At 44.7% G+C, this 17,216-nt stretch overlaps 1 protein-coding gene across 1 annotated transcript in view; it reads right to left on the bottom strand.

Annotated features, from left to right (window-relative positions):
- Nucleotides 1-11,354, bottom strand: part of SLC39A13 (solute carrier family 39 (zinc transporter), member 13) — an 11,966-nt gene extending 612 nt beyond the window's left edge. The window contains exons 1-8 of the mRNA XM_010018435.1: nucleotides 11,087-11,354; nucleotides 10,553-10,666; nucleotides 8,879-9,000; nucleotides 7,462-7,614; nucleotides 2,356-2,445; nucleotides 1,956-2,006; nucleotides 1,449-1,581; nucleotides 1,216-1,315 (exon numbers count right to left, since the gene is read on the bottom strand). Of these exons, the coding sequence (XP_010016737.1) occupies nucleotides 1,216-1,315; nucleotides 1,449-1,581; nucleotides 1,956-2,006; nucleotides 2,356-2,445; nucleotides 7,462-7,614; nucleotides 8,879-9,000; nucleotides 10,553-10,666; nucleotides 11,087-11,354 (1,031 nt within the window). The remainder of the gene's footprint in view (nucleotides 1-1,215; nucleotides 1,316-1,448; nucleotides 1,582-1,955; nucleotides 2,007-2,355; nucleotides 2,446-7,461; nucleotides 7,615-8,878; nucleotides 9,001-10,552; nucleotides 10,667-11,086) is intronic.
- Between the last annotated feature and the right edge of the window lie 5,862 nt (nucleotides 11,355-17,216).

Consider the following 17,216-nt stretch of genomic DNA (forward strand, 5'->3'; position numbering starts at 1 on the left):
AAACTGACATGTTTTTGTTCCGCTCAGCTGCAAGGCCCAGATTCAGGTTTCAAAACCAATTTAAGCTGGTCATGCAGCTATCCAGGTGTACATTCCTGTCCTTTCTCTCACAAGAGAACCAGCACTTCTACAGCATGTTCGCAGGTGCTTTGGGGACCTCATCCAGCTGACAACTACAGTTACGAAAAATGAAAACAAAAGCTGATGAATTTTGCCATTCTTTTAGCACCATCTCAGGTTCATGCTGGATTGAAGTCACTGTGTACCCACCACCTCTGCATACTCTGCCAAGAGCTCTGCCAGCACAAGAGGTTATCAACCCAAAAGCAACCTCGCAACTCATCATTAACATTTCTCCATCACCACTCCTCTCTGCCAGCAGATCTGAGAGGGCCTTTACTATGGTACAGCTGGATTTGGACCTACTAAAGCCCCAATCAGGCTGCAAGAAACTAAAATACTACAGATAAGGGGAGGTCAAATGTACCAGAATATATATACCAGGGTAGAAGAGAGATGACTGAGGTGGGATACCATAACAGACTATGAAATGCTAAATGTTAAAGAGAAGAAAACTATGATTTTCTACTCACACAGTGACATCTAATCAAATTTAATAAGCAACAGGCTAAAAAACAAATAAGAAGCATCATTTAACACAGTGCAGTCCAACTATGCAAACTTGCTGCCAAAGGGAGATGACAGAAGCCCAAAGTAATGGATAGGATCAAAAAGGGATGAGAGAAGCATGTGAAGGATAGTTCTACATGTTGTTACCAGACACACACAGCTATATGGGGCCCTGGTTCAGACAGCCTTTTAACCAGTATGTGCCAGAAGCTGACAAGACAGACTGGGGAACAGGTCACCTTGCTGGACATGTTTGCGAGCAACCTGCTACATACTATGTCAGCATGATCTTTGGGACTGACCCAGTTGAAGGTTCTCATGTTTTATAGGGTCTTTGTAGTCCCATATAAAGGCAATACCCAGCACTGCAGTCTATCTAGATTCCAGCCTTGCCCATGAGATTTGGAAAGCTGGCACTCATGTGCTCCCAGAGCAGGCATAGGGAAGGATCATACCCCTAATTCCCTGTCAGCAAGAACTGCTGCAGCAGTGTCCCTGCCTGTGGTAGGGGGGTTGGAACTAGATGATCTTAAGGTCCTTTCCAAACCTAACTATTCTATGATTCTAACAGGAGGGAACACTTACCAAGGATTCTTTTCCTCCAAGAGATCAGGCACAACATTTACCAAGGCAATATACAGAAATCCTCCAGAAGTGAAAGGGAGGATCCAGGCTACTGTTTCCCCTGCATGAATGCAGAAAGATTTGGTTATTACTGAGACAAAGCTATAGGAGAGAACACAAGGGAAAGAAGACAGACACACGGGGACAGCAGCCCACCCTCTCCCATTCCTAGAGGTCCCATCAGGGAGCCTTACCTGCTCCTTTTGGTGACTGAGCACATATTGCAAAGCAGGCTCCTAGAATCCCTCCCAGAGCTGTGGAAAGCTGCATCTTGGCTGCACTCCAGCGGTCAAAGCCAGCCCGAAGTAGGATTGCAAAGTCTCCAACCTAAGAAAACCAAAAGCTGACAGTTAATGAATACAAATACGAATGGCTGCCTCATCCCTGGCAGTGTTCAAGGCCAGGCTGGATGGGACTTGGAGCAACCTGGTCTAGTGGAAGGTGTCCCTGCCCGTGGCAGGGGGTTGGAACTAGAGGATCTTTAAGGTCCCTCCCAACCCAAACCAGTCTGTAATTCTCAGTCACAAAGGGCATCCGTAAGACCAACGCTTCAAGACTGTTTATAGTTTTCCATGTTGCCAGTCTCCCAGAGGAAGCAGCTTCCAAAGGTACAAGAAAATGTTAACCTGACCCGGCCCTCCTCTTAGTAGATGAAGCACCCCTGTAATCCCTCATGATAGCAGGATACCAAGCCCTCTCACCTCATGTGGGATTTCGTGCAGGAGAATGGCCATTGTGGTTAGGAACCCAACCTGTAGCAGAGGAGAGAAGGTGATTAGCAAAGTCTCCCAGCTCTGAGAGATGAGGCTTCCATGAGCATGTCAAGGCCCCTTTCTCAAAGTTCAGCCAGAGGGTAGACAAGCTAACCCTTCCCCTAATGCCACAGCAAATGACCAACATGACCCAAATCTGAAGAAGTTCTCCAGCAGAAGGTCAGGACAGGGTTGCTTTTTATTTTAGTCCCCATTTCTCCGACAATTTCCCTCCATTTCTCCAGGAAATCCAAGAAAACTCCATGCATTTCTGGGGTTTTTGCATGTTGTATGACACTTGAGAATAGTCCTCTCCAATTCAGTACATAACTGGTGACAGAAACCTTACCTTTCTGCTAACGAGGAAGCTGGCTGCTACTGCCAGGCCGTGTGTAAAGTTATCAATGGTGTTGGCCAGCAGATTGAGGTATCCACTAATCTGCAAAGAGAAGGAAGAGCCCCCAGTAAAGGAAGAGACATAACAAGATAAAAGAAAGCACAAGGCTTAGACGCAAGTTATATGGAGGCACAATCATGTGGGAAAGGTCAGGGCATGGCTCTTCTGGTGAAGACCTTAAACTATGTCAGTGTTCAAGTACAAATGCAAGAATATATCTGATTCCCAGCTGAAAACATTTTAGGTAACACTGACTAATTTACACAGGTGACTGGCTTCAGATATGACCTGACCTTGTTTTCTAGTCATGTACTTTAATATCCAACTGTTAAATATCTCCTCTTAAAAAGCTGGCAAGAACAATTCAACAGAACAAATGTTGCTGAAATTGCTTTTTATAACTAAACAAATCTTCAAACATTGTACTAAAAAAGCCTGTGCTTGTGGGTTTGCTTTACCCTTAACAAAGAAGAAAAAGAGAAGACAGTGATGACAGTCACCAAAAAACCACCTACTAGAGGGCTGGACAGCATGTTTATGTATTTGCATGTAAATACATTTTTTAAATTATAAGCATAAAGCAGTTGCCCTCCTCACAAATCCATTCCCATGTCAGACTTCCCTATTACGCTGTGGTCATCTTCACACAAATTCCCAGTGTTCGACCTGAAGTGATTTATGAGGGAACCACCACAGCTCTTCTGCTCACAGGTTTCTGGGCTTTTTTCCCCTCAGGTTTAATAAAAACTACTTTGTGTGGGTCCTGAGACACTGCAGTTTAAATTATTATCAAGCCAGGTGTTGGCCAATACATCAGGCTCTCTCTGGACTGCAAAACTAAGCTGGCATATATTAACTCCAGATACACGGCAGCATCCAGTGAGTGGAGAGACTGTCTAGAAACTGTGTGTTATTGACCTCTTATTTCACCATAGCATCAGATGCCAAAGTTCAGCTAGAAAAAAAACACAAGTGCTGATGGGTTTCATGAGCCCTTTCTGGTCTTCGGCTCTTCCCTGTCTCTATCATACTCCGCTTGGGGCATCTTTATTCCTGCCATATGGGGCTTTCTGTCAAGTCTTTCTCCTCAAAGCACCACTTTTCTGCAGGGCACTTCCACTGCACAATCTCAGGACATCTTTATAAGGTGTAAACCTTTAAAAAGTGCATTGATGACTAAGTATGAAAATAAAGAATTAAGCAAAGCCTTGCTACAGATCATGTTAAGTAAAGAATCTAAGTAACATCTCCACAACGGATGCAGAAATGCCCTGCATGCTTTGGTAAGAAAGGGAACACAAAGGGATGCATGCAGGCATGCCCATAAACACGGCAGTTTTACTTCTGCCTCCTCATTTTTAGTCAGATATGACTGTCTAATATTTCTGCTTTTCATGTTGCAAATTTATGTGACTGCTTTTTCCCCACAAGCAAGTAATAATTATTCACAGAAGTTTTACACAAAAATGCTTTCCCATACCACTGTAGAGGGAAAAAATAGACCTCATGATTAAAACATGATGACTTTTTCTTGTCAGTGGCTTGGGCAAAAGCTGTCACTGAAAGAAGCAAAGCCTTGGAGTGCTCAGAAATAAATTGGGTTGATGTGACAGTTACGAGTCTCTGACATTTACATTCTGTGAATCCCTAATAGGATGTTCTCATTGCTCATAAAGAGCACAGCCAGATGAAGTGTTTATGTTCATGCTTCAGAATTAATGTCACTGTGCAATAAAACATACTTCTACAAATCAGCAAGGACCTCATGTGCCATAGGAAAAAAAGGAAAAATAAGCAATGCAGAAGTACTCTACAATATTTTTACTTGCTAAGGGAATGAAGGCTGCAATGCAGGGCAGAACTGATCTATGTTTGGGTGCAAAGGAAGCCTCCCACCTGCAGTTTTCAAGCTAGGACAAATTATTACAGCTGCAGCTAAAGAGAAGAGCTAATATAAATGGACAAAGGATGACCAATAGCTTACTAGTCATTAAGCCCTGAAGAGTGACTTTTTTTCTTTAAATAGTGTATTTCCCTTTTTGTTTTCTGAAAACAAAAAAGGGGGCTACTGAGTGAATAGTAGAACCCAAGAAGTCTGGCTTGCCATAGTTTGCTTTCTTTTCTTTGTAGGCACCTACCTTGCTCACTTCCAGCAATGCTGTTTCCCCATATGTACCTTCCCCACCCTGCACTGCATGACAGCCACTTCCCCCCACCATAGGGGCAGTGAGACCTACCTGCTGCTCTGCCAAGCAGGGGGACCTACCACCAAGCAGCATCTCAGTTCTGACACAGTTTGTCAACAGGACATTAGTTTGCATTCCTCCTCTACTGCCATCATGATTTTTATGGAGCTTGCAGGAATTTGATTACCCTCAAGACTTCTCTCCTCTCTTGAACTCGAGCAAAATTAATTATGGGTTCAAAAGGTATTGAAAATGAAGGGCAGAACAGATGGACAGACAGATGGAATGACTGCTTCTGTTGTTGCCTAAGGAAACAGGCTAACAACGGAGGAAGATCTCGGTAGTTTTGGTAATTTCCACCCTGCCAGGAAGACTATTAAAATATCGAGATTACATGCTCTGAAAGTAGAAAGTTAAAGCTACCTGTTAACTCATTAGTTTCTGTTTCATGCATATTGACAACAGTCGAAAGACTGAGAAAGGCTCTCCATGGCTGAGTAGACCTACATAACACAACTGAAAGAATCTTACTCAATTTATGCACAAAGCCCATTGTTTCTTAAGCTATAATGTATTTTGTAGAAAGCAGCTTAAATCATAGCTTAAAGCCCACAAATGACAAAGAATCTACTATGTCTCTAGGGTAAGTTGGTCCACTGGCAAGTAACCCTCAGTTACAGAGTTGTCTTTGATTTCTAGTCTGCTGCTGTTTGGTATAGCTTTAACTACTGAAATTTAGTCATGCCTCTTACATGGGTGTTAGTATCAGTTAAGTCAGCCCTGATCTGTTACATTTACAGAGCTAAAGACTAAAGAAAGCCACTTCTTATCACATACAGCAAACCTAAAGTAATTATTTCAGCTCCTTCCTGAACCCTTTACAAACAAGCAGTGGTATTTTGGATATTGTGAATAACTCTACTGGAAAAAGTCAGAAAGCTGTTTCATTACTGCTATACAGGAAGAAGAGCACTTGCCTCTTCTCTTATGTACTATTTCCTACTCACCCATCCTCCTGACTGTAGCATCATAATGGAAGAATGTGTTCAAACAATTTCCTACTGTGATTCTCACACCTTTTTCCAAGGCATTGACTTCCCAGAAACCATCCCTATCTTGTAAATATGATCTGCATTCTTTCTAATCTATTCCTTACTATTTGCACGGATCAAAGCATGCTAAAACTTCAGCTCTTCTGATGAAGTAACTGTTTAGTCAGTATCACTGACCTCATGCAGGCACAATGTGCCATTTAAGTAATGTAGTATCTGCAAATGTAAAGATATACTGGTTTTATAAACAATCACTTAGAAAAATCATAAACCAGGGAGGGCTGCATTAATCCAGTCCTTGTTGATAATACAGAATAACTGATTTTTAACAGAGCTAATATTAGCAAAGTTGATTTCATGCAGTACTAGTTTTATTAGAATGTGGGAGAAAGTTATGTTTTATATTCGTTTCTCAGCATCATTACCTTCATCAAACAATCTCACGACTGAATAAAAGGCAGGGAAAAAACGTTTGGTTGACAAGAATTTATCTTCCACAAAATCATATGAATTAATTTCATTATTATTTTTTTCAATTAGGAGCAAGCCCTGAGCAATTGTGTCCCCCATCAGTGTTTCATTTCTGCTTGAAATCAGTGGTAAACTAATCATCCTCTAAGTCTCTGGTTCCTTATATAAACCTTTGTAAAGTAATAGCAGAGTGTTTCATAACCCAGTAATACTGGTTTTTCCTCCACTATCACCTCTAGAACCATCAATGCAGCACCCTGCAGTTTGCGCAGTGTCTGTGTAGGTTATATGAATGTGAGAGACATCAAAAATGCCCAGTGACCTCAGCCTATCTTCCACATTGTGGAGTAAGAGCTATGAAATTACAGCAAAACAGATCTAAACCAGAAAGACTGAAGAGCCTCTGACTGACCACATATCCAGGGTCTGGGCTAGCTCATGCAACCACGCTTTCTGTTCTTAGTTACTCTCCTCCAATCCTGCACATTTATATGGGCTTTCCAACCCAAATTATAGGTCCTCCTTCACCAAAATGGTCATTTACTCTCTTACTTGTAATGTTCACCCAGACAAAGGTTTCCACAGTGCAAAGACAGTACCATAAAACTGAAAGCAAAGCCAAGCTGAAGGTTAGCCACGGCCCAGTGGCACAGTACTCCTTTTACCTCCTCCACCTGCTAAGCTGATTCAAGAAGTTAAGTTAGGAGAGAAATAAACCTAGGGAGGGAAAAGGAAAAAAGAAGAAAAAGCAGCAGCACTTATTCTTTGCCTATGAAGCTCCCTGAATAGACTTGCTGTGGGGTCAGATGAGATCCACTGCAAAGGAACTGATAAAGGTTTGGAGGCAAAAGGGGACAAGAAGCCCTTTCTGGCAACAGATATACTGCTGATCTGAGAAACTGAACTTCTGAGTTTTACAGTGGAGAGCTTCAATTGTCAAAATGCTTCCAAAAGGTGCCTTAAAAGGAAAGGTGCAGCTCACAATCGGTACAATGGAGGCACTAGAGAACCAAGAAATCAGGGCACAAAAATTAGAGCAAATAAAGATATAACGACTGTAAGAGAGTAATAAAATGTGAAAGAACTGTACTTTGGTCTCAGGATTCAGCCAAAACACACGTCATCAGACACATGCCTTCACAAGAGTGATTTGCCCCTTTGGCATAAGCTGCAGTGCAGATTTCTCCTAAGTCCTCCATTTCCTCCCTGCTATGACCCAGACAGACACTTTGACAGAGCAAATTAAGCACAACTCACTCAAGCACTGAATTCCTCACTCAGGCACAGTTCTTTCCACAGACAACTCCCCAATAACGTAAGATGTGAAGGTGAGTTTGTGGGTCTCTTACCTTGATTCTGTTGTCTGTTGGACAGGACTGGCGAGAAGAGCCATTACACTGAGCTGAATCTGTTCCTGCTCTTTGGGACTGGCCTGCCACCTTTGGCAGTGCATAGCCACTTCCATTTGGAATCTTTCCAGCTGGTGCTTTGGAATCACAGACCTAAATTAGGGGAGAACAACTTGTCACTCCCTTTTTGTCAGTGATGAATAAGCATGAATCAGGGTCAGAAATCCAATCTTCCCCCTTAATCCTTTTGTCCTTCCAATGCAAACCAGCAGCTTTGGCATCCTAGTTTAATAACTGCCAGAAATGAGACAGATTTCAGAGACCATTGTGACATCTGCACTGTGAGACAAGAATGAAGACTTCCCAATCACCCAGAGAAAGAAAGTAGAAAGAGAGGAGGAATTGAAATCATGCTCCCTTGGCATAAGCCAGGTTCCTCTGGAAAGACAAGGGACTGAGCCTGCCACTTCTGCTGGCAGCTGCTGCCCAGAGAAATACACCTCCACCTGGGCAGGGGATGGGGCAAAAAGTGTTTGCTCTCCCCAGTGCATCAGAATAACTAAGTCAAGAGAATTACTCTATAGCTGGGATTTGTCAGCTTCCAAACAACAAAATGCTCACCTCAGCCTTCAGTCACTCTGTAAATGAAAAGATCAAGTTCCTTTCAGACTTTAAAGTCTCATGTCAAGTCAAAGTAACACATAATTGCTCTTATGCAGTGCCTGACCTGCAGTTTCATCTCTCAAAAGTCATGGCACAGCAAGGACTGAGCAGTCTGTAGGAGCTGCTGTTAGGAGCTGTGCAGATGTCTGAAGACTAGCTGTTCTCTCCTGATACCTCTGCCTACATTGCCCCTTTGCAGCTGGGTGACTTTCCTCTGAACCATTACTTACTATTACCTGGTCAACCTTAAACCTGTTTTACACACAAATTTGCCCAAACAAATGCCTGATTCAGGCCATACCCAAGAAAAGGGGCAGTGAGGAACACCTTCCAGAGAAGACTGGTTTTTGTCCCAACTGAGGACCCAGAAGGCAAGTAAGTCACGATGGCTCAGTGGAACGTGCATCAGCAAGCTGTCACCCCTCAAAGCTTGCTCGAGCAATAGTCTCATCTGCAGAGCTCCAGCTCCCAGTCCCCATAAAAGGGTAGCTCTCTTTTATAGATACCACATCAAGAACAAAACTAGCCCAGAGGTGAGAAATCTCAGCTAAAACCACAAAACCAAAGCCCAGAGATGAAAAGCCTTCCTCTACAGCCCAGTGTCAAAGACGTGGCAAAAAAGCTCCCAAAGGGCACTGACAAGCTACTCACAGTTCCAGGATCATTTGCTGTGCCTGTCAGATAGGGCAGATGAGGTGTTTAGTACAGTGCTCCAAACATAGCAGCACTCCCTCCCCTCCGGCTGAAAACTTACCACACCAGGGCACTCCTTCTCTTCTTCCTCTAGGAAGATCTTCTCCAGCACCAGGAAGGTCAGGAAACCAATGATCACCCAGAGACCCAGCAGCTTCTGCTGCTGAAAGCTCTGCCCTTCTCCTGAGGGACAAGAGAGAAATCTTCATGACACTATCAAGTGCACAGCATCTCCCACGTGTGAACCCACCCTGCCCCAGACAGTTTAACCAGCAGTTCCAAGACATAAATGACCATGGAAAGACCTCCTGTGAGGAATAAAGAACAAACATATCTCAAAGCAAATTAGTTTAACTTGCTCATTCTTGACCTAATAGATATCCTCATCTTGGAAACTCAGAGTGAGAGCCCCCTTTTGCTCCAATAGTGCAATCCAGAGTATTTCCTGACAACACTGGGAATTTCAATGAGCTCCAGAGGCAACTGAAGGTTACATCAACAAAACTCCTGCAGCTGCATCTACTGAGCAGCAAGTCCGGACATGAAATCTGCCATTAGTGGAGCTACAGACCCACCTTCCCCTTTCTGCCACACCTGAGCAAGTTATGAAGCCCAAAGCTATAAACTTTCTTTTCAATTAGAGCCAAGCTTGTGAGATAATCACCCATTCAGCCTGGCTGCAGACATGGAGACTAAACTCCAGCAGAAGAACAGAACGACTCCGTAATGGGGCTTACATGGGTCAACGAAACCTTTATGCTTTGGGACAGGCTGGCAGAAGCAAACAAGCTAGAGCAGGAAAATAGGCATTTGGGAATCACTGTAGAAAGGGGGGGAAAAGCACAGCAAGTTCTGCCGGCAGTGCTAGAGCCGATGAAGAAGAGGACCAATGGCCCTGCAGATTTGAAATCCCACGACACAGGGGCACGGAAGCCTGGGAAACCCAGGGCATCTTTTTCCCCCTCTCTCACATTCTCAGTGGGGAAATGATTTCTTGGTCTCTCAACAGGTGAGATGCAGCAGCACTTGCCTTCTATGCAATCAGTTTGCTGAAGCAGACAGATACAATCATTACAGGTTTCAACAACCCTATCTGATGGGTGAAGGAGATACACGGATACCAGAAGCTCTGTCCCAGCCCAACCAGTGTTTAGTTTGCTGGCAAACACAGGTTTCTATCAATAACCTGCGTTTCCTTTCTTCTGCATTTCCATTCCTTTCTACTATGTTAGTCATGGCTCTCTAGACAACTTTCCATGACTTCTCCTTGAGCAAAGATTGAGAGGGCAACACATCTGGGCTTCCATAGATGGAAGTATCCAGTGAAGGGGTCCCAGTTAGTCCCAGTAAAGAGGCTCTTGAAGCAACACTGTTATAGGGACAGATTTATAGCCAAGATGGACCTGATGGGGCAGAACCCCTCCCTGAGATGGTGCACGTGTTCATGTATGAGACCACTCACATTTATAACTTCCCATCAGGTTAAAGAATCATCCCCTTTCCTTACAGAGAGGACAAAGGAAAATCAACAGGGATTTACAGGTGTCCAAGACAAGACAGGAAAAGTTGATAGACAAGAAATCCATTGCAAGTTACTAACATAAAGAAACCGTGGCCAACTCAGGAAGCCTCCAATCTCAGAATCTTTGGAAGACTGCAGAGTACATGTGTTTTTGATGGAATGTAGCAGTAGACATAGCATAGAGTGCTTCTAGGCACATAAAGCTTTCAATACCTGACGTTGCACTGCATGTGTAGGCCCAGGCTTCGGGAAGCAGGTGCAGAAACACATTCCCCAGGAGCCCACCAATTGCAAAACTCAGCAACTGCTTCAAACGGTGTGATCCAGCTAAAAGAAAAACCAAACCAAACACTGATCACAACTCAGCTGGGAACCAAAACATCTCCAGCTGAGATTTTGCACAGAGACACCTAAATTGGAAGCATCTGCAACACAAGCTTTCAAAGGAGAGAGCACAGAACAAATAGCTGGAGTGCCTGCACCACTTGGCTGGGACAGCAGTGAGTGGGAGGTTCTGGACCAAGCAGGGTGCAAAACAAACAATATCCTTTGTACAAGCTCCATCCAGGGCTTGCATTTGTCCAAGGGCTCCCCCTCAAATTTGCAGGTATAGACTAAAGCATCAGAAATGGACCGTGTCTTTTAGAGGACAGTATTTCTGTGACAAGGTGCTGTTCATCGCTGTGCCATTCAGTAAGAACCCAGGACTTCTGGCTTCAGAAGGACTAAGGCAGGTAGCAGGCTTACCTTCTGACCGCAGAGCAGCTCCTGTCTCAAATGGGATCACCAGCAAGGGGAAGACCCCACTGAGCCCCACCATGAACGAACCAATGAGGGAACAGATCCAGGCATCCAGCCGCTCGCTGCTGAAAAGGTTTCCCAAGGATTGTGTCTCCTTCTCACACAGAGGACCAGAACTAGCAGCAACATGACCTGCCGGGAGCTGCTGAGCTTCACAGGCCACAATCAGAAACAAGGAGAGCGTCCCATCAAGCAGAAGCTTTTGCTTTGTCATCGCTAAGAGGTCTCAGCCGGGCTGGCCAATCTCTGGAAAGAGCAGAGGAGAGCAGTCCTGAGTGTGCTGGAGATTCCCTCCCGCCATCCCAGAGGAAAGGCCTTGGCCACACCATCCCCTCCCTCAGCATCTGAGCACAGGTAACAAACACCTGAACCTCTTCCTGATTTCAACACAGCACTAAAGGACAGAAAGGTTGTTTAGGTGTATGAAACTGCAGGTGTGAAACATCTTTTAAGAGTCTGGCTTTCAGCATCTCCCCTCAGGTGGGCTGGAATAGGACTCCTTGTCCTTGCCTTTTGGTGTCCCGAGGCTTCAGTGAAAGGTGCTGACCACAGATGCTACCCTGGTAAGTCTTCTCTTTGCCACGGAACTTTGCCAACTTCTCTTTGCCATGTTACTGCATCCAGGTAACAAATCAGGATGCAAGACAGGCAAAGTAACAGAGGTCTGTAAAATCACGAGTGGTGTAAAGACGGTGAACAGGGGTAGGTTATTCACCATCTCTTCAGATGTTCAGTACTACCAGCCATCATGTGAAGCCAGTGAGGGTCAGCATCAAAACAAAACAAACATGTGACTCTTCAGCAGCAGGCAGCTTGCATGGGAGCTTCTCCAATATGGAAAATTTTATGAGGACTACACAAAAGACAGGACAAGTACTAAAAAGACAAACCTATGGATTGCTCATGGTTAAACAGCTCACATTAGACTCAGGAAATACTCTTATCTGAAAGGAGCTGGATGAATAGTTGGAAAATATCATATATACTTGTCCTATTTTTATTCTTTTCTAGAAGGGTATGGGTTAGATGGTCTCTTAGTCAAAACCAGCATAGCTGTTACTAAGAACTCTTCAGTCACAAGGAAACTGGAGAGAAGTAGGTGTGTTAGAAGAGGAAAATAAAGATAATTACACTCTCATGGGCAATCAGGAAAGAAAAGCAAATGATGCAAAGGCTGAAATGCAAATGCTCCTTCAGTCTCCAGAAGAAAGAGTGAAATGTGTCAAGCAAAATTAATTTGGAAATGGGAGAAAAGGGTGGGTTAGAAAAGAATGCCTTAAAAATGTTCTCAGAACAGCTTTAGACTGAGAGGGAATAAAAGCATTCACCTGAAGACATGTAAGAAACCAGCCAAAGTAATCTCTGAACTGTTAGTGACCATCTTTGAACAGGGAAGGCTACAGAAGGCTGGAGAAGCATCATGCCTCACCTACCTTTATAAAAAGAAAAAAAAAGGTGGCAGAAGACTTAAGAAGTTACAGACCAGTAACTTCAATCCTCTGACAGACTCTTGATCAAGTTAAATGATCAGTTTGCAGTTACCTATAAGATAAGAAAGTAATAAAGATAGCAAAGCATTAAGTAACAGCCAGACAGAAAGGGGCCTGAAATTATCAAGACAAAATTCATGGTGTTGGAATCAATCTAAGGGCTCACTGCAGCCAAAAAGGGCAGTGCTGCTCCTTGTCCCCACTCCCTTATGAAGCATCAAAGCATCCCCTCCCCATGCTCATACCTGGCTCCATGAGTGAGCAGGGCACAACAAACTAGCAGGAAAAGCTCTTCTACTTTTAAAGGCTTGAACTTTTTCCAGTTTCAGTCCCTGAACTAAATCACTGCAGGAGGAAGGCCCAGGTGTGGTGAGCAATCAAATATTAAAGGACAAGGTCCCATAGCTCCCATGAAGGAGAACACTGAGCTCCAAGCCCAGTGACCACAGACATCAGGAGCAGGGAGGATGCAAGAAGGAGCCAGGGAAGACCACAGGCTTGGCTAGCTGTGCAAGAGCCACTAAACTTTTGGTGGCAAGATAATATCTGATCAAGTGCAAACTCTACTGACCCATAAAAATCCCATCCCTTCTTTTAATTATTATTTCACAAGAAAAAAACCCCTCTCGACATAGCAAGTTCTACCCAGCTCAGGGTTTTGTGGCATCTTATTGCAGCGTTTTGATCTGGCTGCAGGAAACCTACTACCTATAGCATACCTGGAAATAATCTCAGTAAAGATCAGTACAATCTGTATCTAAGGGGGGACGGTGGGGTGGGGAAGGAACGGTAACTCCAATGTGCCACCAAAAGAGAAGCACACACACATTACATTGACTCAGAAATTATTCCAAGCCAACAAAGTAGGGAAATGACATCCTGGAACATATTATTGTCCCTGTATTGTAGGTGTGACACAGAAGCAGTTATTCCATTCCACTCCACACAGGTGAAACTTTAGCCAACAGACTTCACCCAACCTCACTTACTTTTCTTTATAAAACAGATGAAAAAGATCAGTGGAAAGAAAAAGCAGAGTGTAGAAAGCATGACCTGGAAAAAACAACTGAAGGACCTGGGTATGTTTAGTCTTAAAAAGATAACACTGAAGAGAACAGAATGGTCTGCATACAATAGAAGTCACGAGAAAGGGGGAAAGTGCTCTTCTTCCACATTGTAGCACCAGCTCAAATGGTAAACAAGACTCAGCCTGGGTATGAAGAAACAAATTTACATGGTGCTGAAGTGGTGATACGAGCTATCTGTGATGCAGAACCTCCAGCACTGGGGTTTTTTTAGTTCTCTTGAGAAAAAGAATAAACACCTGATGCAGTTGCTATTTCACTGCAAGGACTAGATCCCTTCTTGAAGTCCCTCCAGCCCTACGCCTATAATTTGATGTAAACTGGAGAGATTCTTGTTCCACTGGCAGGACCCTAGGAAAGGGGGCAGGTTTTCAGCTGTAAAGCATTATTGGTACAATCACTCCAGGCACTGAGCTGATGCCCTGAGTCCTAATAACAACTGCAAGGAAGTCTGATGGGCCAAAGATGCTGCCCTCTGCCCAGCTCCACCGCATGAACCTACCTAGGAAGGTGCCAGGCCCCCTTGTTCTTTACTGGGATTCAGGCTCCCCACAAAGCTATGCACACACACACACACAACTACAGTAAAACTGTGCCACAGAATCCTCCAGATTTCTGCAGTGGGGGAGACTGGAAGCTCTTAAAATATTAGCTGCCCCCTACCATGGTACCTAATGGGTAGTTCTGTCCCAAGTACTAATGCAGGCTGAAGCCATTAGCCACACAGGCATCTGTAGAAGGAGGTGATGGGACTCTTCAAGCACATTACACCAGCCACAGCCTTCTCTCTGCTTACTAGCTGCTACATAACAACCTGCAATTAGAGAATTTCCTGCTTTAAAAAAAGACAGGCAACCCTTCCAACCCCAGAGCAGGCCTGATGGACGCCCTCTTCCTTTGTGACAGGATTAGACCTAGAAAATGACTGAGAACGGCTTCTTTGGAAGGAACAGAGAGAAAAGAATATTTAAAAGCCAGGATTTATACAACCACCACATGCCTGTGAAGAGGCAACAAACACACGCAGCAAAATGACTGCTCTCTGCAGCTTGGCAATGATGAGAAGTGGCACAAACTGGCCTCTTCCACAACCCTGTTGTCACGGCTTTTGAACTCAGTCTGGAAAAGTAATCACTGCAATTGATTCAACAAGCCCATTCCTTCCATCTCCTCTTCCACACTCACAGCCCACGTCTGCCCCAAGGGACACCTGAAACGGTCTTTGAGACTAAGTGACCAAAATCCTGGAGAGAAGCAGTAGCAGACAGGACAAGGGGCATGCTCAGGGCTCTAAAAACAGGCTGCATACCTGGCTTCATGTCCTTCTTCCAGCAGCAAAATGGACTGGGTTCCTCCAAAAAGGGACAATAAATAAGCATAAAGAGGTATAAAACTGATTCCCCTATTCACATTTGTGTTGGCCAACCTTCTGTGCCCCACGGGTCTGTCTTCTCCTGTTACTCACACAAGGAAAACCCAGTACATTTCTTGAAACCTGTGCTGCCTGACCATCATTGCCCTGTGGCTCAAGAACATCCCCCTATCTCATGCAATAAATTCCTGATGCTTATAAAACATCTACAAGGAACTTGAGGCATCATCCAGGACACACCTGATTGGATCTTTACACCCAGCTAATTATTTAGAACATAATCCCAGCATTTGCTTTTTGCTAAGGTATCGTAATCACTTGCTCAACAAAATGCACTTTTTATCTCTATAGCCCCTTTGCTTCTCTATCTCATTAGCACAGGCTCCTCATGAGATAATAAGTTTACTTAACATTTGTGAAGTCTCCAAATTCAAGCCAGCTGCTCCTAAGACAAGTATTTAAGAGGAAGAAAAGGAGCAGTTGGGATGTAGTTGTAGGACAAAAAAAGCTCAAGGGAGAAAATAATACCCTGCTACTAAAGTTGCAGAGGGTAGAAGAAGTCTTTACCTACACCTTTTTTTAGACAACAGCTTCTGGTTTCAGGAACTCAGCTAGAGAAGGTCTGGAGAAGTTTCTAGACAAAGTACCTGCAGGTTCTCAGAGAAGCCTGTGGTCGCTGAGGCAGAGGTTTACAGAGATATATTTTTCTCAAGAGTATATGGTCTATTTAAGGACATGCACGGGAGAGAAACAGCCAGTGCATCATTTACTCGTCAGTTTTGACACCACCATTTGGGATCACAGCTCTCCGCTGGGTCAGATCACAACCCTGTCACCATCAGGCTAGATTTAGGTTAGATATTAGTAATAAATTCTTCCCTGTGAGGGTGCTGAGGCGCTGGCACAGGGTGCCCAGAGAAGCTGTGGCTGCCCCATCCCTGGCAGTGTTCAAGGCCAGGTTGGACACAGGGGCTTGGAGCAACCTGCTCTAGTGGAAGGTGTCCCTGCCCATAGTAGTGGGATTGGAATTGGATGAGCTTTAATGTCCCTTCCAGCTCAAACCATGCTGTGATTCTATGACTCAGGAGTCAGATCTGCTCAAGCTCAGGACTGGAATAACCATGAGGTCTCCCCAGCTCAGGAGAAACAAACAAATGAGATTTGCCATTTACACAGCCCTGCGCAGGGGCAAGCTGCACACCGAGGCAGACGATCTCCTGTCCTCCCTCCCTGGTGGCTCTGTAGCAGGCAATGCCTGAGAAAGCACGGACAAAACTTAAAATGCCAAAGGGAAAACCTACTGGAAAAGAGAAAAAATATTGACACGACGACGATTCCTGCAGCCACCCACCTCCTCCCCTCCGAGACACTGCCTTTTCAGACCACACAGCTTCATCTGTCTCAGCACAATTGCCCATTGCCACACAATGACATTTTAGATGTTGTTAGGGGGGAAAACCATGAAAAAGAAAAGGCTTTTTTACAAGTGTTTTCCCTGGAAGCCTGATCTTACAGTTGCAAAAGAGCACTGCATGGAATGGAAAAAAAAGTTATTTTCCAGAGAGAAAGCCTAATTTTCAGCCAAAAAATTCTCCACAAGCCACCTCCCTCCATTAGCCCTGTGGAGAGCTTTGTGTTCCTCCTGGCAGTCCTGGCCTCGGCAGAGGCACACGAGGTCTCCAGGCCCCCCCACTCCCCACCCCGAGCATTCCTCCCTTAATCACTGCCCACCATTAGGAACCGCACTGCTCCGGTGGGACCCTTCCCCTTTCCCTCATCCCTCTCATCAAAACCAATCTGCACAGAGACCCGACTTCTGCCAATCACGCACATCACAGCGTGCACAGCCAAAGGCTGGAGATGCACAGGATTAAGAACGATGGGGTGCCGCAGATCAGAACAGATTACAGACCCCGCACAACCTAAGAGCTGGTAAGGCAGGCAGTTAAAACACTGTTCAAACACGGTTAAAACGTAGTTTGGGAGACAGCGACTCCTTCCCCATCCTTCCCAGCATGAAAAAGGAAAGTTTGCGATCAGGCAATGGCGTTCATCCCAGGGCTGGGTGTGATTTCTCCTCCCAGCCCATCAGCCGCGGCAGCCTGGGGCAGAGGCCGGGCAGAATCCCC

This window comes from Nestor notabilis, unplaced genomic scaffold (genome assembly GCF_000696875.1).
Source record: "Nestor notabilis isolate BGI_N333 unplaced genomic scaffold, ASM69687v1 scaffold33977, whole genome shotgun sequence".
In the NCBI taxonomy this organism is placed as follows: domain Eukaryota; kingdom Metazoa; phylum Chordata; class Aves; order Psittaciformes; family Psittacidae; genus Nestor; species Nestor notabilis.